At 44.1% G+C, this 24,848-nt stretch overlaps 1 protein-coding gene across 1 annotated transcript in view; it reads left to right on the top strand.

The window, feature by feature from the left end:
• Positions 1-24,848, top strand: part of LOC139389777 (adhesion G-protein coupled receptor V1-like) — a 190,389-nt gene that overhangs the window by 117,492 nt on the left and 48,049 nt on the right. Inside the window, exon 84 of the mRNA XM_071136722.1 lies at positions 21,273-21,389. Coding sequence (XP_070992823.1) covers positions 21,273-21,389 — 117 coding nt within the window. The remainder of the gene's footprint in view (positions 1-21,272; positions 21,390-24,848) is intronic.

Below are 24,848 nucleotides of genomic sequence, written 5' to 3'. Positions count from 1 at the left end.
AAACGCATTCTCTGGAGTGAAGGATCACACTTCACCATCTGGCAGTCCAATGGATGAATCTGCGTTTGGCAGATGCCAGAAGAACACTACCAGCCCGAATGCATAGTGTCAACTGTGAAGTTTGATGGAGGGGGAATAATGGTGTGGGGCTGTTTTCATGGTTCAGGCTAGGCCCCTTAGTTCCAGTGAAAGGCAATGTTAACTCTACAGCAAACAATGACATTCTAGACGATTCTGTGCTTCCCACTTTGTGGCAACAGTTTGGGGAAGGCCCTTTCCTGTTTCAGCATGACAATGCCCCCGTGCACAAAGCAAGGTCCATACAGAAATGGTTTGTCAAGATTGGTATGTTAGAACTTGACTGGCCTGCACAGAGCCTGACCTCAAACCAATTGAACACCTTTGGGATGAATTGGAACGCTAATTACGAGCCTGGCCTTATCGCCCAACGTCAGTGCCCGACCTCACTAATGCTCTTGTGGCTGAATGGAAGCAAGTCCCTGCAGCCATGTTCCAAGCTTCCCAGAAGAGTGGAGGCTGTTATAGCAGCAAAGGGTGGACCAACTCCATATTAACGCCCATGATTGTGGAATGAGCAGGTGCCCACATACTTCTGGTCATGTAGTGTATGTTTGATTGGTTGATTTGTTTGTTTACTTGGAATAACGGTGGTATTGCGTGGCTCTTGCATTTAGCTTCCCACCACAGCCTCTTACTTGGATGATAAACTATTTGTTGATACCTCAGTATTGATGATAGTTAAGACAAATCTATGACATTAAGTCAGGTCAAATGGAACGTTGTGTAACCAGAGGGTTTGACAGAGTATATGTCTTCTTGGTCGGTCGATGCTGAAGAGGCCCTGCTCCGTTTACCACCTTGTTGTCAAGTGGTATCGTTTGCTTTCTGAACCGTAACAATGCTAAGATAAGACAAATGTAACGTTCAAGAACGACATTGTGCATTGTGCTGGCACAATGGTGTGCAAGCACAAAATAAAAAAGGAGAAAGGAGATATTTCCTGGAAGAGTTAGGATGTGCTGCTGAGTGGATAGGGGAAGTTAACAATGAAATGTCCCTAATTAAACACGGCCCTGTCTATATTCAAACCTTTTGTCCTTAGTATAACAGCAACCATTCTGCCCAGACTAGTTTGACACAGTCAGTCTGCCCAGTCATAGGCCTTTGTTTAGGTTAACACTAGTTGGAGGAGTGTTTGGACAGAACCTGACTTCATCTGTGGAGTCGAGGATGATGGTTACCATGACAACACACCGAAGAGCACAGTCACACACCAGTGGAGGCTGGTGGGAGGAGCTATAGGAGGATGGGCTGATTGTAATAAAACATGTGGTTTCCATTCCATTCTAACCATTACAATGAGCCCGTCCTCCTATAGCTTCTCCCGACAGCCTCCACTGACCCACACGCATATTGTTCTCTGACTGTGCCACTCAATAAAGAAAGGTATCTCCAGTTGCTTTTCCTGTCAGTCATTTCTCACTCTGTCCTGTTGGGGTCACTCTCCATCCATGGTCAGAACATGGATGGAGAGTGATCAATAGTTGCCAAGAGCCCCAGTGTTACTTAATGACTGCACATATTTTTAGTGCACACTAATAAATTGCAAGGCTCTGCTCCAAGGAGAAACAGTTTAAGCTCTCCGCTCTGTTTTGTTGAACTAATACCAGTGTTTTGGGGCCTCATTTATTACCATTGCATACAATTTACATAAAATATCTATGTGCAACATTTATGATAAGACTGCACGCACAAAAATATTGAGATTTATAAACTTGGCGCACGCCTGTTTCCCATTATAAATCAGACCTATCATAAAGTGTGCGCGCGTGAACAAGCATTTAAATCCGCCTGAAAAACACCCATCATTCACCTTATATGGTGACAATAACGCCCTTATTTGCTGTATACTTTGGAAGTATTGGAATTATGCCAACACAGTATCTAACCTAAAGGAAACAGCAATGGCAAACTTGATCAAATGTCTTTGGAGGTGTTGGCAGAATGGTTTCTTTTGCAATGGCATTTGCTGTGTTTGAATGTTTCTGAAAGACAGAGACAATGGCAGATTGTTGTGGGCGTGTAAACAGATCGTTTGAATGCAATAATGTTTTGCATTCACATTTGAACTAACCTAAACATTCTACACTGCACGTGAATTCTGAAACATAGTCTACGCTGAAGAAAAATAATGAACACTATCGTACTCAAAGTGGTAGCCTACGCACTTCAATGCAAAATATAAACTGTCTGTTCACCTGTTAAATTCTACTGTGTGTCATAAAACACGCTCCCTGTCGGATGCACAGAGCAAAAACTTGAAATTACAATAGCCTATATAATAGGCACAATTAAATGTGCATAGTCATTTGTTATATGGCTACTGCGAGAATATGAAATCATCATGGCCAGAAAAGGTGATGATCATGGAAATGAAATAAATAAGAAGAAATATGTCTATTTCTAGTTATATTAGAATGCATAGATAAAATAAACAGAATTTTGCTCTTCTCACTTAACGGCAAACAATTGCATCTTGTTATTATGTTTAGCAACTTTTTTTTGTTATGAATAAGAGTGTCTTCATATATTCCACATTTGCGCTCGGCTACTACAACTAGACTACTGGTGTCTTCTTGCAATGCAGTACTACAACCACTCGAAACGGTGCTTTACGCGTGGTCTAAAGTTTTGCAGGAGGACAAGCACATTCTCAAGTCAGGCTCAGTTTTAATAAATGTCCAACTTTGGCATGAAAACTGGCACCTCCAGGAACGCCCTGGAGGTTGAACGCTGAAAACAGCTGTCCTATACTCAAGCAGTCTCGACCATCTGCAGCCGTGCACCTCTATAGACAAGTGCAGCCTGTGCAAAAGCCTCCTATGTGATGTTGCTAGGTAACAATTTCCTCCTGAAATCTTGATGACATTCATCTGAAACAGATTGTGGGAGACATGGTGGTCTAGTGGCCAAAACAGCTGAGAAAGGGAATCGGTATTGGACTGTGTGGACAGCAGGACTCAACATTAAGTGCTCAACCTGATCTGGCTCACCACATATGGATCGATCCACTCACTGATGAATGCAGTGGTATCAGAGTATCAGGACAGTTAAAGGGGATCCCTCATCGTCAATGGGCCATTATACAGTAATAAAGCGCCCACGGCTAATTAGACAGGATCATGATATCAGGCAGGGATGTCTTGCATGATCTATGCATAGTCACTTTAATAACTCTACCTACATGTACATATTACCTCAATTACCTCGACTAACCGGTGCCCCCACACATTGACTCTGTACCGGTACCCCCTGTATATAACCTCGCTATTGTTATTTTACTGCTGCTCTTTAATTACGTGTTCCTTTTATTTCTTATTCTTGTTCCTAGTTTTTAAACTGCATTGTTGGTTAAGGGCTGGTAAGTAAGCATTTCACTGTAAGGTGAAATGAAATCTACACCTGTTGTATTGTGTTGCATGTGACTAATACAATTTGATTTGATTTGATGATCCAGTGATGTAATCCCCCACCCCTCCAAATCTCTCAAATGGAACTCAAGCGGTGTTGGGATCTTTTGATTTAAGTTGCACAGTTAGGTGTTCTGATTATAAAGAGGCAAGCTGGAGCGCAGAGCGTGACACCGCTCAGGCGGTGACGCAACCGACCAAACGAACTAACCGCTGGCTGTGGTGTGACATAACGGTGGTGCCATTCAGAAATTGAGTTTCCCCAAATCAGATCAGCACTGTTCACTGTAGGCCAGGGGGGAGGGCAGGAGGACACACTGTAGAGTGAATGGGAAGCTGAGAGGAGCTTCATTCTCAACATGGATAGACGGTAGCACCAGGAAGGAGGTATACTGTAGTGCTGAATGAGATGTGATGTGGTGCGGAACACCCCTAAACAATGATTTGTGACTTTTAAAAGGGACTTTTATACTTTTTAGACTTTTCATACTGTAGCCGTTCAGTTGGCAGTTCCAAAACTTTTCGGTGCATAGGGATCTGAAATTGCCTGGCATTCCTTTGAGTCATCTCTTTGCTGTTATGGCTCTGGGGACCTGATTGAATGGTAGCCATGTTGTCTAATGTCTGTCTGATGACCCTGGCTGGGAAAAGCAACCATGGCAACTGAGAGCCAACACACACACAAACTCAGTCCTGTGTATAAGAGTGTGAGTTGACCCATTGAGAGTGTGTTTAGTGCTGACCTTGAACAGCTGGCTCTTGTGTTTTTATTGCTCACTCCTCGCCGTGCTTAAGGCATGTGTGAAACGCCCCGGTGAGCTCTTTGTCTGGCTGAGGCCGGTGGGCGCATATACAACCGTGTGTCTTTAGACAAGCATCTTCCATTTTTATTTAACTAGGCAAGTCAGTTAAGAACTAATTCTTATTTACAATGACGGCCTACCCCGGCCAAACCCTAACCACGCTGGGCCAATTGTGCGCCTCCCGACGAGACTCCCAATCACGGCCAGATGTGATACAGCCCAGGATCGAACCAGGGTCTGTAGTGACGCTTCTAGCACTGAGATGTAGTGCCTTAGACGGCTGCGCCACTCGGGAGTCCTATACCGTCTAGCACGTGTGAAACTCATTCCACGGTGGGCCGAGTGTCTGCAGGTTTTCACTCCTTGTACTTGATTGATGAATTCAAGTCACTAATTAGTGAGGAACTCCTCTCACCTGGTTGTCTACGTCTTAATTGAAAGGAAAAAACAAAAGCCAGCAGGCACTAGGCCCTCCATGGAATGAGTTTGACTGTCCTGATATATATATTTCGTTTTGTATATCTATATTTATATCTCTGATTTTGATATTGACAATGATATTGTCTTTGGGTTTTTAGTGGATAAAACATATGGTTCAATAAAAAATGTTGCCTAATTCCTGAAAAAAGCACCTAATCAACAATGGCATTATTACCTCTGCAGCTTGTCCAACTATTAACTTTTTTCACAACTGCCACCATCAGTTTGATGCCAGAATATTGACAACAAATACATACTGATAATGTGTACAAAAATATAAAAGGACATTTCATGCTGAAACCCTGATATTAAACAGAACTGGTATTCACTAAATTGATGGTTGATATTTCGGATAATGTTTTACAGCTTTGTCATTCTATTTTGTATTTTAAAAACACCTTATTGAATTATTTTGTATGTTTTACACGTGATAATGCCAGAGAGAGGGCCATACACCTGTGTAGGAACATACACCTGTGATAATCTGAAGTACCCAAAAGTGCCACTAGGTGTCTTGTGATCCTTGAAAGATACCAACATTCTGGGAGTTTACTGGTTTCCAGTGATTTATCCTCCCTTTGCAACCCTAAACAGGACTGAGGAGGGCGGTTGTTTATTTGATAACAGCCCAGTCCTTTGCAGATTCAGCAAGACTTGCGGAGAGTGTTAACCAAAAACATGACTGAACTTTACTGATACGTGTTGACCTTAAGCAACTTGTACAAGGTGTCAAACAGCAACAGCAAGGGGGCTGCTCCATGGCACGTAGGGCTCTATGTCATAGAGAATGGCCCTCACAAGTACTCCCACTGTTGGCGTTTTTAAGGTGGTTTGTTTGTAATACGTGGATGATATTTGTTCCTGTACCCTGTTGAATTAGGCATAGGCATTGCATTCTCCTACGGAACAGTGATCCAACAACCGTCAATTCACCATTGTTATCCTTTATTCCACACTCTTAAAAATAAAGGTGCAAGTTGGAACCAAATAAGGTTGGTTATTTTAAGAACCTTTACAACAACAAAATGTTTTTGCCCTCCAGGACCAGAATTGAATAGCCCCATGGTAGGGTTTTAAGCCTTATTTGCATATTTCTCAGGGTACCGTTCAAGTAAATTTTTGAGTTACAAGTACCACCCACAACTGTGTTTGCTAGTGACAGAGACATGGTTGTTGCATTAAATCATTTTCAGTCCCGTGGCCTTCACCAAATGAGATTCTAAGTGAATATGTTGTCATTACAATTACATTCTTTAAGACAATACATATTTTATAAATAAGAAGGCCTAGTTTTACCCTAATACAGTGGCCTGAAACTCGTAGTTTACAGGCCACATCAGGCCTGCAAGTCACATTATGCTGTCTTGCAAAGTGATGGAATCCTGCAAGAGTGGGGATATCCAACATTGGGAATTTTTATTCCTCAACCTGCATTCAGAATGACTGCCATGGTTGGGAAGACAAAGATATAACTAAACTGAAACAACCATTTCAGGAACGAGTGCATAAGTCCAAGTAACAGATTGGAATATAGGAAAATGTATGTTATTTATATTTGAGTAGCATAAGATTAATGAATCAATCGATGTACATGCAAAAACATAGATATTGAAATAATAAAAACAAAAAGGCATGCTGGGAAATATGATAATGTGGGCGCAGTTTTGGTTCTACTCTGGTTATTAACACCAACACTGGAGTTCTTTTAAACCACTGTGTTAATTGAACTCTTTACAGTGTTCATTTAACACTTGAATCAACACTAGAAATGTTGGACTGTAAAATCAACCCTAGTTAATTAACACAGGCCAATTTGCTGTGTGCTATCTAAATATGTTTAACATCTCGTATAGTAAATATTTAACATCTCATACAGTAAAATATAGCGAAATATATGTTAGCAGCAGTTAGACATTTCCTCTGCTGCTGCTGTTGTCGTTTGCTCTCTGAGCATTTACTGTGAGCATGTTAGGTTGTTTTTCATTCCGTCACCATCCTGCTTGCGTAGGCGGCTCGCATGCTTCTTCAGCCAATCATAAATCAGGTGCAGGCAAGTGACCTTCTTCCCACACTGCCCCACTAACCCACCAACGAGCCAGCCAGCCATCCCCGTGTGACCCCCTTCTCATGGCCGTCATAAGACCACCACCGTGCAACACTACGGTTACTCCATAACTGTAACAAACAGACATACATACCGTACATACTGTACAAACATTCCCTTTCCCACCCACGTAATATACAGTACTGACTCTTATTGACCCATATTCAGAGTAGCCAATAAGGCTTGGCCTCGCGCTCACCATGAGTTAGGTCATAAATTAGATCACAAAAATCTTCCCCCTTGGAATTTAGACGAGCACTGAGCTCTTACAATATATGGTCCCATTTCTCGATAGAACATGGATGATTTAATCTCCCATTGTTTTTGATTCTCCTATTTTAACCAGTGTGCGTCCTGCGACTCTCACTACGTGGAGCCTGATACCCCAAACCTCTGGGGGATGGGATGGGATGGGGCTTTGGGGGTGCTGAGGAGAGCAGTAGTGGCTAAAGGCTGAGTGGTGGATAGAGGAAGCTGGGGCTCGCTGGGGATGGGGCTGGGGCTCGGCAGGGGCTTAAGCTGGTGCTCTGCACTCTGTCTCTGTCTGAACAAAAGCAGCTGAAGAAACACCCACAATGCTGCCTGGGCTGGAAAGAGCTAGTTCAGACTGGTAGCTGTTAGAGGAGGAGGGAGGAGGGAAGGAGGGGGATAGATAAGGGTTTTGGACAGCCGACTGGAGCTATGGAACAGGGCAGACAGGGCTCCACTCCCACTGATGTAATGCTTCTAGCAGATCCTATTATTAGCCCACTGGCACACTAGCTATCTAACATCAGCACACAGCGCTATCGATTGGGTTAGATGAGCACAACACAAGGACGGGAGGATGCCGCCAGGACCAGCAACAAGAAACCCTGGTAGCAGCATTGTATTGGGTTTACTCAATGCCTCACACACATTGTTTGTCGTGGCATTTTCATTACAAAAGCTGCTGTGGTTTTCAGTGGTAGCAGAATCTATACCAAAAACGTTGTGTCCTCATTTGCATTCTGATCCTAATTACATGCACCAGGTTTTTGTTACCGTCAATGGCTTCAATAGACAGAAGCCAATGTGATGTAAATTAGATCACAATGCGTTGTAGGCTTCATTGAGACCTCAAATCCTTCAGCTCAGGGTGAAACATTGTAACAGGTGTTCAAACCTCATTTGCATACCCCAGATACGCTGGATCTTGTCTTGAGATCCCTTTATTTATTGCAAAGGCAGCAAAACAACCTCCAGCTGGCACTGTGACAGCAAAACCAGACATCACATCCAGTCCCTTCAGAGCAGAGACCCGAAAAACAACAACAACCTGACATCCAACCATGTGCTATCAAAAGAGAACAAAGGGGTTCCCGCTGATTGGCCCTTCTGCTGAACCGTGGGCCAATGGCGTGCCCCGAGTCCCCTGCCTTTCTGTCTTGGCCTTGGTGCTTGATGACAAACACACATGCAGTCTTCCACAGAGGAAGCTCTATTCCCCAACCCTTATGTGGCCTCTGCTCTTCCAGTCTGTCTCTATGCCAGGTATCTATCTATCTCCTGGGTGCATGGCTGCCTTGGACTGGGTTGAGTGTGAGTGTGACTGAATTTGTCATCTTTGTACACTGGGATAATAAATTAGAGACAGGCTTTCAGTTGTTTGTGCTGGTGTGCCTTAGTGGTTCCTGTTTTACCGGAGTGTACTGTGTATACATCCTCTCTTTTCACACTTACGCTTGCACACACGTACACATTCACGCTTGCACACTCACGCTTGCACACTCACAGACACGCTTGCACACTCACGCTTGCACACACACAGACACGCTTGCACACACTCACGCTTGCACACGCACACACTTGCACACGCGCACGCACGCACGCACACACACACACACACACACACACAGGATGTGAGACCTGTACTTTGAGTCCTGTACCTCCCACACTGTGATTTTTACTGAGCACAGTGTCTGAGGACCCACACACACACAAAAAGGAGGCTGGGATCTGGCAACAAACTAACAGCGTATGCACCTGACAACTACAGTACCAGTAAAAAGTTTGGACACAACTACTCAATCCAGGGTTTCTCTTTATTTGTACTATTTCCTACATAGTGAAGACATCAGAACTATGAACAAACACATATGGAATCATGTAGTAACCAAAAAAAGTGTTAAACAAATTTAAATATATTCTACTTTGAAGAATCTCAAATATAAAATATATTTGGACTTCTTTAACACTTTTTTTGGTTGCTACATGATTCCATATGTGTTATTTCATAGTTCTGATGTCTTCACTATTATTCTACAATGTAGAAAATAGTACAAATAAAGAAAAACCTTGGAATGAGTAGGATTGTCCAAACTTTTGACTGGCGCTGTACCTAGCCTATCCCCGTGGCAGTTTACTGCAGGCAGTGGAGGCACTGGTGTACCCACTGGAGCTCAAATCAAATAACATTTTATACATACACATGGTTAGCAGATGTTATTGTGAGCGAAATGTTTCTAGTTCTAGTTCAGACAGTGCAGCGCAGCAACATCTAACAAGTAATCTAACAATCCCACAACAACTACCTAATACACAGAAATCTAAGTAAAGGAAGGGAATATGACTATATACATATAAATATGTGGATGAGCAATGACTGAGCGACATTTGCAAGATGCAATAGATGGCATAAAATACAGTATGTACATATGAGATGAGTAATGCAGTAATACGCTGTTGTTTTAGAGGCTATTTATACAAAACTGAGGTACGGCCCAGTGTGTACTGATAGAGGGCCATGCATTTAGGATGCTTGCCGGCCCCTAGCTCTAGCTTCGAGTTTCAAAGTTTATTTGTCATATGCTCAGGATACCCAATTGAAAAAAGTATATTTTAATAATATATTACAAGTATGCTAAAGTTTACTTAAATATACCAACAAATCTAATAATATACTTCAAATACGAGATGTATCTTTATACTATATCTGATGTGTACTATGAATATAATATCATTACAGTTACATTGTTTATTCAGGCTTTTGGTATACTATAAATATGCTATCATCGCACTTCAGTACACTTATTAACAGTGTACTTTAAATTAATTGTCACTGGACATTAGCGAGAACTGGAACACGTTGTCAAACACTTCGATCCAGAGCATCCTAAACATGCTCAATGGATGACATGTCTGGTGAGTATGCAGGCCATAGAATAACTGGGATATTTTCAACTTCCAGGAATTGTGTACAGATCCTTGCAACATGGGCTCGTGCATTATCATGCTGAAACTAGGACATTTTTAAGTGACCCCAAACCTTTGAACGGTAGTGTCATCTGTAAGGTGTCAAATTGATGACGCTGCAGAGGCGAAGCAGGTACGGGGAGTCAAACATTTAATATGGAACGGACATGGAACGAGACAGGAACAGCGTCAGCACACGGGTAACACAGACAAATCAGTACAGCAGCGGGGAGCAGAGCTGGGGAACTGACAAATATAGGGGAGGTAATAAACAGGTGATTGAGTCAAATCAAATGTTATTAGTCACATGCGCCGAATACAACAAGGGTAGACCTTACAGTGAAATGCTTACTTACGAGCCCCTAACCAACAATGCAGTTGGATAAGAGTAAGAATTAAAAGTACCAAGTAATTAAAGAGCAGCAGTAAAATAATAATAATAATGAGACTATATACAGTGGGGTACCGGTACAGAGTCAATGTGCGGGGACACCGGTTAGTTGAGGTAATATGTACATGTAGGTAGAGTTATTAAAGTGACTATGCTAAGTGACTATGCTTAGATGATAACAACAGAGAGTTGCAGCAGTGTAGGCGAGGGGGGGGGGGGGGGGCAATGCAAATAGTCTGGGTAGCCATTTGATTAGGTGTTGTTGCTGTTCAGGAGTCTTATGGCTTGGGGGTAGAGGCTGTTTAAAACCTCTTGGACCTAGACTTGGCGCTCCGGTACCACTTGCCATGGGTAGCAGAGAGAACAGTCTATGACTAGGGCCTTCCTCTGACACCGCCTGGTATAGAGGTCCTGGATGGCTTGGCCCCACTGATGTACTGGACCGTTCGCACTACCCTCTGTAGTGGCTTGTGTTCGGAGGCCGAGCAGTTGCCATACTAGGCAGTGATGCAACCAGTCAGGATGCTCTCGATTGGTGCAGCTGTAGAACCTTTTAAGGATCTGAGGACACATGCCAAATCTTTTCAGTCTCCTGAGGGGGAATAGGTTTTGTCATGCCCTCTTCAAGACTGTCTTGGTGTGCTTGGACCATGTTAGTTTGTTGGTGATGTGGACACCAAGGAACTTGAAGCTCTCAACCTGCTCCACAGCAGCCCCATTGATGAGTTTGGGGGCGTGCTCTGTAGTCTTTTTCCTGTAGTCCACAATCATCTCCTTTGTCTTGATCACGTTGAGGGAGAGATTGTTGTCCTGGCACCACACGGCCAGGTCTCTGACCTTCTCCCTATAGGCTGTCTCGTCGTTGTCAGTGATCAGGCCTACCACTGTTGTGTCATTGGAAAACTTAATGATGTGGTTGCAGTCGTGCCTGGCCATGCAGTGAACAGGGAGTACAGGAAGGTACTGAGCACGCACCCCTGAGGGGCCCCTGTGTTGAGGATCAGTGTGGCGCATGTGTTGTTACCTACCCTTACCACCACGGTGGTGGCCCGTCAGGAAGTCCAGGATCCAGTTGCTGAGGGAGGTGCTTAGTCCCAGGGTCCTTAGCTTATTGATGAGCTTTGAGGGCACTATGGTGTTGAACGCTGAGCTGTAGTCAATGAATAGCATTTTCACATTGGTGTTATTTTTGTCCAGGTGGGAAAGGGCAGAGTTTAGTGCAATAGAGATTGCATCATCTGTGGATCTGTTGGGGCGGTATGCAAATTGGAGTGGGTCTAGGGTTTCTGGGATAATGGTGTTGATGTGAGCCATGACCAGCCTTTCAAAGCACTTCATGGCTACAGACGTGAGTGCTACGGGTCGGTAGTCATTTAGGCAAGTTACTTTAGTGTTCTTGGGCACAGCCACTTTGGTGGTCTGCTTAAAACATCTCCCTATAAGGAGATGTTGTATTAACAGACTCGGACAGGGAGAGGTTGAAAATATCAGTGCCACTTGCCAGTTGGTAAGCGCAAGCTCGCAGTACACATCCTGGTAATCCATCTGTCCCTGTGGCCTTGTGAATGTTGACCTGTTTAAAGTTCTTACTCACATCGGCAGTGGAGAGAGTGATCACACAGTCGTCCGGAACTGCTGGTGCTCTCATGCATGTTTCAGTGTTACTTGCCTCGAAGCGAGCATACAAGTCATTTAGCTCGTCTCGTAGGATCGTGTCTGCTGTGCTTCCCTTTGTAATCTGTGATAGTTTGCAAGCCCTGCCACATCCAACAAGCGTCGGAGCTGGTGTAGTATGATTAGATCGTAGTCCTTTATTGTCGCCTTGCCTTTTTTTTTTTTTCCTATTTTACCTTTATTTAAACAGGCAAGTCAGTTAAGAACAAATTCTTATTTTCAATGACGGCCTAGAAACAAAGAAACAAAGTGGCTGTGCCCAAGAACACTAAAGTAACTTGCCTAAATGACTACCGACCCGTAGCACTCACGTCTGTAGCCATGAAGTGCTTTGAAAGGCTGGTCATGGCTCACATCAACACCATTATCCCAGAAACCCTAGACCCACTCCAATTTGCATACCGCCCCAACAGATCCACAGATCCTCAGTGGCAGAACGACAGATTTGTACCTTGTCAGCTCGGGGGTTTGAACTTGCAACCCTCCGGTTACTAGTCCAACACTCTAACCACTAGGCTACCTTGCCGCCCCATCGAAGGCCTGTTTGATGGTTCGTCGGAGGGCGTAGCGGAATTTCTTATAAGCTTCCGGGTTAGAGTCCCACTCCTTGACAGTGCCAGCTCTAGCCTTTAGCTCTGTGCAGATGTTCCCTGTAATCTAACCAGAGGCCAGAGGCCATGGGATATGTACGTAGGGTCACTGTGGGGGAAGACGTCATCGATGCACTTATTGATGAAGTCGGTGACTGATGTGGTGTACTCTTCAATGCCATCGGAGGAATGCCATCGTTTTGCTCTTTATCTAATATACTAAGAATATACTTAAGTATAAAAAAGTGTCCCAATTTAAATAGTTTTAAGTATATTTAATATACTTAAATGCTAATAAAATACTAATAAAATGTACATTAAATGCATTAAATCTGTTTAAAATTGTTCCAATTTAGATAATTTTGTATATACTTGCTAATAAAGTATTATTTAAGTATATATTTATTTTTTAATCCACTTAAAATGGTACAAATGAAATGCTTAATTACAAGCTCTTTCCCAACAACGCAGTAGTCAATATCAAGTAAAGAGAAATATGAGAGAAGAAAAAAAAAGAATGCAAACTATATACAGGACAGTGCCAGTACCAATATTACAATGTGCATGGGTAATGGAGTAATTGAGCTAGGTAAAAAAGTGACTGGTAGCAGGATAAATACTAATGGAACCGCCTGCCGGACAATACCAGGGAGAGGACCATCCATGGCTGGGTTGACTGTGGTCTTTGATAATCTTCAAATCAAATCAAATCAAATTTTTATTTTTCACATACACATGGTTAGCAGATGTTAATGCGAGTGTAGCGAAATGCTTGTGCTTCTAGTTCCGACAATGCAGTAATAACCAACAAATAATCTAACTAACAATTCCAAAACTACTGTCTTATACACAGTGTAAGGGGATAAAGAATATGTACATAAAGATATATGGATGAGTGATGGTACAGAGCAGCATAGGCAAGATACAGTAGATGGTATTGAGTACAGTATATACATATGAGATGAGTATGTAAACAAAGTGGCATAGTTAAAGTGGCTAGTGATACTGTATTACATAAGGATGCAGTAGATGATATAGAGTACAGTATATACGTATACATATGAGATGAATAATGTAGGGTATGTAAACATTATATTAGGTAGCATTGTTTAAAGTGGCTAGTGATATATTTTACATCATTTCCCATCAATTCCCATTATTAAAGTGGCTGGAGTTGAGTCAGTGTGTTGGCAGCAGCCACTCAATGTTAGTGGTGGCTGTTTAACAGTCTGATGGCCTTGAGATAGAGGACATACCAAATCCCTTACGCCTTCACAATTGTGCTGGTGTGAGAGGACCATGTTATGTCCTCAGTGATGTGGACACTGAGGAACTTGAGTCTCTTGACCCTGTCCAATGCGGCCCCGTCGATGTAGATGGGGGGGTGCACACACCCCTGTTTCCTGTAGTCCACAATTAGCTCCTTGTTCTTGCTGACGTTGAGAGAGAGATTGTTGTCCTGGTACCACACTGCCAGGTCTCTGACCTCTCCCTTTAGGCTTTCTCATCGCCATCTGTGATCAGGCCTACAACTGTTGTGTCATCAGCAAACTTGATAATGGACTTGAAGCTGTGCGTGGCCGCACAGTCATTGGTAAACAGGGAGTACAGGACGGAGCTAAGCATGCACCCCTGGGATCCCCCATGTTGAGGGTCAGCGTGGCGGAGGTGTTGTCGCCTACCCTCACCACCTAAGGTTGGCCTGTCAGGAGTCCAGGATCCAGCTGCAGAGGGAGGTGTTCAGTCTCAGGGTCTGATGATGAGCTTGGAGAGCACTATGGTGTTGAGCTGTAGTCAGTTAACTGCATTCTCACACAGGTATTCCTCTTGTCTAGTTGGGAGGGCAGTGCAATTGAGATTGCATCGTCTGTGGACGATGGGGTGGTCTGTTGGGGTGGTTTGCAAATTGGAGTGGGTCCAGGGTATCTGGGATATTTGACTTTACTATTTATATTTTTGACAACTTTTACTTTTGCTTCACTACATTCCTAAGGAAAATAATGTACTTTTTACATTTTCCCTGTCACCCAAAAGTCCATTTTGAATGCTTAGCAGGACAGAAAAACGGTCCAATTCACGCACTTATCAAAAGAACATCCCTGGTCATCCGTACTGCCTTTGATCTGGCGGATTCACTAAACACAAATGCTTCATTTGTAAATGATGTCTGAGTGTTGGAGTGTGCCCCTGACTCTCCGTAAAATTAAAAAACAAGAAAATAGTGCCGTCTGGTTTGCCTAACATAAGGAATTTTAAATGATTTATACTTTTACTTTTGATACGTATGTATATTTTTAAAATTACATTTACTTTTGATACTTAAGTATCATTAAAATCAAATACTTTTAGACTTTTACTCAAGTAGTATTTTACTAGGTGAATTTCACTTTTACTTGAGTCATTTTCTATGGATTTTTTTTTATTTTTTAAATGTGATAATGCATTTGATCAAATAATTTGTTTTATTTTATATATAGATTAGACTAGATGAGATTTGATTGCTCTTGTATGAACGGGCAATATTGTGTGCAACATCTGCAATCACAATATATTACTCACGCAATAATAATTTAAAAAAGACCAAGCTGAAGCATGTCTTCGATGGAAATGACTGGGGTTCCGAAAAGTGTCAATAGAGGGGACAAAAGGCATGAGTGGAGGGCTTTCAGAACACAGAGTCCTTGGCTGCTGTGCAACAGTTGTTTGACTGCTTATTTTAGGGTGGATTCTCTAGATAGCCATCTAAGGGCATGGTTAGAAAGCCCAGGCAGTAGGTGGATAGATACCCAAATTAAATCTGTAGGGGATCCACTCAGTGATCCAGTGATCCTGTCCTGTATGCTCCACTGAGCCCACACCATAGAGCTCTAACCAAGACCACCGCCCCTTGATAATCCAGAAAACACGGTTCATGCTATGATCAATGAATTGGCTATGATCAATGAATTGGCTATGATCAATGAATTGGCTATGATCAATGAATTGGCTCTGTCTGGGGCTGGTCTTATTGAGGAGACCTGACCCTCTCACTGCTATGCAATAAACACTGTCAGGGCATGAGAAGGAGAGGAAAACAAAGATTGTGTGTGTGTGTGTGTGCGTGTGCGTGTGTGTGTGTGTGATGACTGTGGCATGCTGTGCCCTTGGCCAGGCCAAGGTTTTATTCGGGGCAAATAACTGCTGCCCGGAATCACACTTCCTAGTAGCCACCTGGTTCAAAGGCTCCATTCCAGGCAGCTCTTGCCCCGGCTTCCTTCCTGAATCGCCCCTCCCCTTCTCACACTATACAGAGCTGCAAAACTAATGGAAAACGGAGTTACCTCATTGTTTATCTAAATAAAGCCCCGAACTCAACATAGGATCCAGGCCTATAGGAGAGGTGACAAACCCTGCAATGATTCATTAGTGCTGGCTCAGAGTTTCTGAAAGGGAGTGGGAGAGAGGGAAGGAATCAACCACCTTAGTGGAAGTGTTACCTCGGGGGCGAGGTGAAATGAGACTGCTTTATGCAATATTTGTTGCCCTAGGTTGCCTGGGCGACTGCATTGTGAAGTAAATTGAGCGTAGCTGTGGCGTGATAGGGCCGCGCGACCTAATGCATAACTTGTTTGGTTGGAAGGGAGAGCTTGTTTGCTCTCTCTCTCTCTCTCTCTCTCTCTCTCTCTCTCTCTCTCTCTCTCTCTCTCTCGCTCTCTCTCTCTCTCTCTCTCTCTCTCTCTCTCTCTGCTTATGTGCTTATATGGAGAGCTGTTGGTCTTTGATGTTTACTGATAGTCATCGTAGATAGGCGATGGCTCTGGTGACCCCAGCTACCTATCATAGAATTCTTGTAGGGTTTTTGACACCAATGTTGATCTATCATGGAAATCTATTAGGTTCCCTATGTTAGCAAATGGTCCTCTGGTGATTTTGAGGGTTGCGAAAGCAGTAGTTATAAGACTCGTCGCGACTGTAGGCCTAAGGAACGGAACCCTTGTGTCAGGATCTTAAAAAAGGTGACCTGTTTGGTTGATATATATTCTTGTAGCCCTGACGTTAGGGAGTGTCAACCTGACTAGTCCCTGCGTCTGCTGTGAAAACATATTCATTCCAACAGCGAGACTTAACATGACTCAGTATGCAGATATAATATGTCCAGTCCAAAAACATTTGTCAAGAATCTAACTCCCTGGCTCGCACAAACGTTGTGTAATTCAAAGGTGCGGCTTATTGATGTGGCTTGCGACAGCAGCCACACTTTAAATATATATATATATTTTTAAATATATGTTTTATTATAGTTATTATTTAGCACGCCACTAGTCTTAGACCATTTAAGCTCGACACGCAATTCAACAGTTTAGAATAAAATAAATCAAATTCAGTTGCATTTGTCACATGCCCCGAGTACAACAGGTTTAGACCTTACAGTGAAATGCTGACGTGTGCTTGCCTACAATGTTTTGATACCCCTTATACTTTTTAAACTATTATACCTTTATTCAACTTCATCCACTTTAATGGGATTTCTTCAACATTCTGAACCTCCCGTTGTTAAAAACATTCCCTCTGAAGCTGTGACTTCAAACATTCTATTCGGCTGAAAACAATGTAACCTTTGACCCAAATCAACTACTTTGACCCAAATCAACTACTTTGACCACTGTCCCAGGACTTTAGAAAAAAAACGTACGCCGCATGGCATCGTGGTCTCTGCTATTTACATCTGACATCGGAACAGGATTATCTTCTACCGATCAAACGTTACTGCTGTTTTAGTAGCCACATCAACTAGATTCATTAAAGCTAACTTGCCACTGTTGAGTGTACTGTCATAGAAATCAAATTGAATTTGTTACGTACGTCAAATACAACAGGTAGACCTTACAGTGAAATGCTTACTTACAAGCCCCTAACCAACAATGCGGTTTTAAGGAAAACAAGAGTTAAGAATGTATTTACTAAATTAACTAAAGTAAAAAATATAAAATAGTTAAAATAACAATAAAAATAACGAGGCAGTATACAGGACGTACCTGTACCGAGTCAATGTGCGGGGGTACAGGTTAGTCGAGGTAATTGAGGTTATATGGACATGGAGGTAGATGTAAAGGGACTATGCCTAGATAATGAACAGCGAGAAGCAGCAGCGTAAAGACGGGGGGAGGGACAAGGCAAATAGTTTGGGTGGCGATTGGATTAGTAGTGGGGACGACATCGTCGATGCACTTATTGATAAAGCCGGTGACTGATGTAGTATACTCCTCGGATGAATCCCGTGACATATTCCAGTCTGTGCTAGCAAAACAATCCTGTAGCTTAGGATCAGCGTCACCTAACCACTTCCGTATTGAGCGAGGAATCAGGAGGATAGAGTCATCGCTGTTCTGATAGCCAGAAACTATTTTCAGTCATAAGAGACGATGGCGGAAACATTATGTACAAAATAAGTTACAAACAACGCGAAAAAGCACACAAAATAGCACAGTTGGTTAGGAGCCCAAAACACGGCAGACATCTCCTCGGACGCCATTATATGTGTATGAACCTTCAGAAGTGTCAAATTATAGCACTGGGTGAGCATTCTTAGCATCAGACAGTGACACTTGACACAAATCAGTTGCTTAACTACTTTCCCAACAATAGACATCTTGATCTAATGTCGTATTCAAATATCATACAATATACAAATACTGTGTGTTTACACCAGCATAGGGTACATTGATGAGTTAGCTGCAGAATGATGTTGTGATGACGAGGATGGGGGCACCTAGAGAGTAGTAAGACAGATGAAGAAGCATCATTCTGCAGGTGTGCTTGGTGCAGCGTGCCATCTGGATGTACTGTAGCCTTCCTATCCGTCACTCCTGGCAGTCTGGCAGGTGTGCAGGCGCTGTCTCTCCCTGCTCTTTTTCCATCTTCCTCTCTCTCTGTCTCTTGCTCATTCCCTTTCTTGGCTTCATCTGTGTAAAGGCAGAGTTAGGAGACTCGATGTCCTCCTTCTCTCTCCCTCCTCACCCTCCCTCGCTCCTTCCGTCCCTCCTCACCCTCCCTCGCTCCTTCCGTCCCTCCTCACCCTCCCTCGCTCCTTCCGTCCCTCCTTCCCTGGTATTCAGCACTGGCACCGGGCCAGGTGGCAGCCACGGTTACATAAGCAGAGATGGTGCTGTGCTTGGCAGTGGCACAAGGCTCTGTCCCATGGGTTAATTAAGCTCTGCCGTTAGAGAGCTGCAGTATTTTCAGCTGTCGTCATGGCTTTTCTGAATTCCCCCCCAATCGCTAATTAAATTAGGTCCCTCCCATGTACACGCACGCACTCACATACCACACACACACACACACACACACACACACCGACAGATATGCACTGAGTTTTCAAAACATTAAGGACACTCTTTCCATGACATAGACTGACCAGGTGAATCCAGGTGAAAGTTATGATCCCTTATTGACGTCACTTATTAAATCCTCTTCAATCAGTGTAGATGAAGGGGAGGAGACAGGCTAAAGAAGGATGTTTAAGCCTTGAGGAAATTCAGACATGTAATGTGTGCCATGCAGAGGGTATGTGGGCAATCCACAAGATTTAAGTGTCTTTGAACGGGGTATGGTAGTATGTGCTAGGTGCACTGGTTTGTGTAAAGAACTGCAACGCTGCTGGGTTTGTCACGCTCAACAGTTTCCCGTGTGTATAAAAAAATGGTCCACCATCCAAAGGACATCCAGCCAACTTGACACAACTGTGGGAAGCATTGGATTCAACATAGGCCAGCATCCCTGTGGAACGCTTTCGACACCTTGTAGGGTCCATGCCCTGACGAATTGAGGCTGTTCTGAGGGCAAAATGGGCGGGTGCAACTCAATATTAGGAAGGTGTCCTTAATGTTTTGTACAGTCAGGTTATATACACGCATGCACACACACAAACACAGTGTGGACTGCAGTCCCCTTCGGTAGGACACACACACAGGGTCCTGGACGGGTACCCAAGAAGTATTTGTAACTTGTTGTTATTTATTTTGGTCCTGCCTGCCTTTGCGCATTGTGATGTAACAGGTCTGCAGGAGGGGGGAGGGATAGGACTGGTCCAACTCGGGGTGTCATAAACAAAAATGGACCCCCTTTCCCCTCCCCTCGTACTGTAAAAAAATATTTGCACACCCTCCCTCCCCCCTCATGGAAGGAACTCAAAATAATGTTTACGACCACAAACACAAATAATTGTAGCGACTCTGTGTCGATAAACGTGGATATCGACTTTGCCACTGTAGCATGCTTTTTTGGCACAGTCGATGCCACGCAGGGCTACGGGCCAGAAGGGTGAGGGTTCGCCGACTACCACTGACGAGCTCACTCTCCCTACATGTTTCATTACACTACGATCAGAGCTGGTTGCAGACAATAATGATGCCATCTTTATATCAACAGGTTTCTGTGCCAGTGCACGACACAACCAATAGGCAAAGCATACCAACTTTGGGCGCTTCAACATCATGGTTTGCAGTATAGGCTATATTTAGGCTATGTTGAAGCATTAGATATGAGTGGGCGAGGTATAGCCGCTAGAAGAGGAAGCATTAAGCTTCCCTGAATCACTGGACCTGCTGGGAGCATATGTGGCCACGCTGTTATAGGACGACGTGGGAGATTGAACCGATCTTAGCATCAGAACTTAAAATACAGCCTTAAAAGCCTGCTACTGTGCCTTTCTACACCTTATCAACCGACGAGAGTTTATCCAAACGGCATGAAATATTCAAATGGAGGACATGCGGCTAGGATGGAAGAAATGATATAGCAAAACCTACAAAATGGAGAATGTAAACCAGGGGGAAAAAATTAGCTACAATAAAAAAACACACAACCCTCCCCAAACCCCCCAAAAAGTTACACAACCCTCCCCTATTTTGGACCACCCCACCCACCCCAGTAAATTTCAAACTGTTCCTAATACTAGCCGGCTGAGGTCAGACCGCAGAGGGAAAGTGTAAATGGGAAAGTGTAAGTGTTTTTTGTGCCAGTGTTATTTTGCATGAACTGTATTAGTGTGAGTGAGATTGAGGAGGCTGGATGTTGTGTAGAGAAGAGCATAGTATACAGGCAAATGTTATGCCTTATTCGTTTTGCTGCATGTTTGTTTGTGTGCATTAGTGTATTTCTTTGGGCCTTTCAGCTGACTCCCCTCTCTGTGTCTCTCTCTCTCTCTCTCTCTTTTTCTGTCTCTCTCTCTCTGTCTCTCTCTCTCTCTCTCTCTCTGTCTCCCTCCATATCGCTCTCTCTTTCTATCTCTCTCTCTCTCTCTCTCTCTCTCTCTCTCTCTGTCTCCCTCCATATCGCTCTCTCTCTCTCTCTCTCTCTCTGTCTCCCTCCATATCGCTCTGTCTCTCTCTCTCTCTCTCTCTCTCTCTCTCTCTCTCTCTCTCTCTCTCTCTCTCTCTCTCTCTCTCTGTCTCCCTCCATATCGCTCTGTGTCTCTCTCTCTCTCTCTCTCTCTCTCTCTGTCTCCCTCCATATCGCTCTGTGTCTCTCTCTCTCTCTGTGTTGTAGATCTGTTTCCTGGTGTCGGCGTTCCGTGGTCGTGTCTTCTCCGAGGACAGCTGTGCTGTCCTGGGCCTCTTCTCCCACTACTTCCACCTCAGCCAGTTCAGCTGGATGCTCATCCAGGTAAGGCCTGCTGCTGACACCTGGGCCTGTATGTATCAAGCTTCTTGGAGTCAAAGTGCTGATCTAGGATCAGGTCCACCTGTACATTGAGTCGTGTTCATTCTGATCGATATAAAAGGCAAAGCTGATCCTAAATCAGCACTCCTATTCTAAAACATTTCATACATACTGCTCTAACCCTAAACTAACCAGGACAATGTTGGTTTGGTGAGTCGTCTCATTACATTTCCAAATATGCTCCCTCTGTGAGTCCAGTCATAGTCACATGAATACAAAAGCGCATTAAGTGATGCTATGTTTCCGTTATTTTCTTGATTTCTTTTGGTTTGATACTACATATTAGATTAAAAAAAAAATTCACTGAAGGGCCTGAGTCCTATAGTCAAGGTTCGCCACTGAGTTTTTTATTGAATGATCAGCCTCGTTTAAGGTCAGATGCAACCAGTTGACGGGTGGGTTGTCTAAAGAAGTGTAGACCTGAACAATGGCACATAGCAGGCACTGAAAGACTGGCATACTGTTCTCCGGGCCATCTGTACACCTGCGCCAACCTGTTGAAAGCTGTTCTGATAGTCCTATGCTGCCTTGGCACACACGTTGGCACGCAAGGCCCATGTATGCCCATTTCCGCTTGTGTGGACAATGAGGGTCATTCAGTCAGGGTGCTCCCCCTCTCTGTCTCTCTCTCTCTCTCTCTCTCTTGTACGATAGTCGGCGTTGAGTGGCGGCATTTCTGTCATCAAAGACCAATTGTGGACGCTAGAATTGATATACTGCACCTCGGATGCTCATATCCTTTGCGCTGTCATTTGTTATTTGTCAACTCTTCCTGAATTTAATTGCAGGGCACTTCTTGAAATGATAAGTCAACGGATCGGATTTGAGGCTTTGAAAGGGAAATTGGTTTGTATCTTTCCCTAGATAGTTTGATTTCATGAATACAATTGCAGTTCTACCATGTCAAATAGGACTTTTGTGACTGTCACTTGGCAGAAATAGATGTTCATTCTTTCCTTTGTACTTTACCTGACACGTGCGTTTTTATGTAATGTGTGGCAAAATCCCAGGTTAGCGTGTACGTCGTGTATTTGTGCTCGTACTTGTGTGATAAGATTGGGATTCCAAGTTCTCTTACCCCCCCCCCCAACCCCCACATAAACACACCTCCTTCTGACCCTCTTCCATTCTCACGTAACTGCTTCAAAACACACACACACACACTCCGCTCTAAAAACGATCACACGTAGGCTTCAAATGGTTCATAATTTGATATTTAAACTTGAAATGAATCCCAGAGGTGGTGTATAGATGACCTGTGACCTATTTGCAGGGACAGGAATGCTGTGAGCATGGCCTAGTTAATTACACATGGTCAAGACAAGCTGATACACCGTACCTCGGAGTCTTACCCCAAATGAACTGCACCCGCTTCTTGCAATAACAGGCTGTTATCTTCACCTGCGGCGCTCCACTTCTGTTCTTTGTGACGCGGAGGAAAGCTCTAGTTGTTTATGTACTGGATGTGATCTGTCTTGGCATCTAAAAGTATTTTTTCTGAAAATGAAAAGATTAAATTGGCTAATGGGCCTCCCGGGTGGCGCAGTGGTTAAGGGCGCTGTACTGCAGCTCCAGCTGCGCCAACAGAGACTCTGGGTTCGCGCCCAGGCTCTGTCGTAACCGGCCGCGACCGGGAGGTCCGTGGGGCGACGCACAATTGGCCTAGCGTCGTCCGGGTTAGTGAAGGTTTGGCCGGTAGGGAAATCCCTGTCTCATCAGCGACTCCTGAGGCGGGCCTTGCGCATTGCGCGCTAACCAAGGTTGCCAGGTGCACGCTGTAGTAGCCGTGTAACTGCATTATCTATGTTTCTCAAGCCTGATTGAAATACTTTCAAGATGACCTGGGAGATGTTTGAATGAATAAAGTTTGACTCTGAGATTTCTTAGTAAGTCAATAGGAAACTCGCAGCTAAATGTTGGCAGAACGCTGGCAGCCTGGCGTGATGGAAACACACAGTATTAGTTGAGCTGATTTGGTGGTGGAAAAGGTCAACTGCAATACACACTGGAAAGTGTTCACACAGCCATAGGAAGACACTGCGTTGGTGTGTGATGGTGCCGTTACCTTTTTTCCCCTTTCAACTCTCTGACCTGGAGTCAGTCAAATTGACAAAGTAGCATCTTTCTCTCTCTCCGTCTGTCTCTCCATTTCTCTCTCTCTGTCTGTCTCTCCATCTCTTTCTCTGTCTGTCTCTCCATCTCTCTCTCTGTCTGTCTCTCCATCTCTCTCTCCGTCTGTCTCTCCATCTCTCTCTCTCTCTCTCTCTCTCCGTCTGTCTCTCCATCTCTCTCTCTCTCCGTATGTCTCTCCATCTCTCTCTCTCTCCGTCTGTCTCTCCATCTCTCTCTGTCTCTCCATCTCTCTCTCTCCGTCTGTCTCTCCATCTCTCTCTCTCTGTCTGTTTCTCCATCTCTCTCTCTTTCTCTCTCTCTCTCTCTCTCTCTCTCTCTCGCTCTCTCTCCGTCTGTCTCCCCATCTCTCTCTCTCTCTCCGTCTGTCTGTCCATCTCTCTCTCTCTCTCTCTCTCTCTCTCTCTCTCTCTCTCTCTCTCTCTCCGTCTGTCTCTCTCTCTCTCTCTCTCTCCGTCTGTCTTTCCATCTCTCTCTCTCTCTCTCTCCGTCTGTCTCTCCATCTCTCTCTCCGTCTGTCTCTCCATCTCTCTCTCTCTCCGTCTGTCTCTCCATCTCTCTCTCTGTCTGTCTCTCCATCTCTCTCTCTCTCTGTCTGTCTATCCATCTCTCTCTCTCTCCGTCTGTCTCTCCATCTCTCTCTATCTCTGTCTGTCTCTCCATCTCTCTCTCTCTCTGTCTGTTTCTCCATCTCTCTCTCTCTCTCTCTCTCTCTCTCTCTCCGTCTGTCTCTACATCTCTCTCTCTCTCTCTCTCTCTCTCTCTCTCTCTCTCTCTCCATCTGTCTCTCCATCTCTCTCTCTCTCTCTCTCTCTCTCTCTCTCTCTCTCTCTCTCTCTCTCTCTCTCCGTCTGTCTCTCCGTCTCTCTCTCTCTCTCTCTCTCTCTCTCTCTCTCTCTCTCTCCGTCTGTCTCTCCATCTCTCTCTCTCTCTCTGTCATGTCTTTTTTTTGCATCTCTTCCCCTTTAAAACCACCAAGATGTGATGTCTGATGCGTCTTCTTTGGTTTCACTTCTCTCTTTCTGCGGTAGTAGCTCATGAGAATATCGCTGACACCCCTGGCTTCATCGACGTCCCTACTCTCTTCCCGATACTCCATAATATTGATCGGATGGGGTATCCACCCACTACCCTCCCTCTCCTTGAGTCGTCAGGTATCAGCTTTTTGCTAAGTGGTGTATGCGCGGACGCCAGCCAGGAGGCTTTCACAGACCATATTGCACTAAATCAGCATTAAAGGTTCAACGCAGACATTTTTAAAATCTCAATATC

Source organism: Oncorhynchus clarkii, chromosome 30, assembly GCF_045791955.1.
Source record: "Oncorhynchus clarkii lewisi isolate Uvic-CL-2024 chromosome 30, UVic_Ocla_1.0, whole genome shotgun sequence".
In the NCBI taxonomy this organism is placed as follows: domain Eukaryota; kingdom Metazoa; phylum Chordata; class Actinopteri; order Salmoniformes; family Salmonidae; genus Oncorhynchus; species Oncorhynchus clarkii.
Note: the sequence above shows the minus strand (reverse complement) of the source record. Positions and strands in the feature narration are given on the sequence as shown.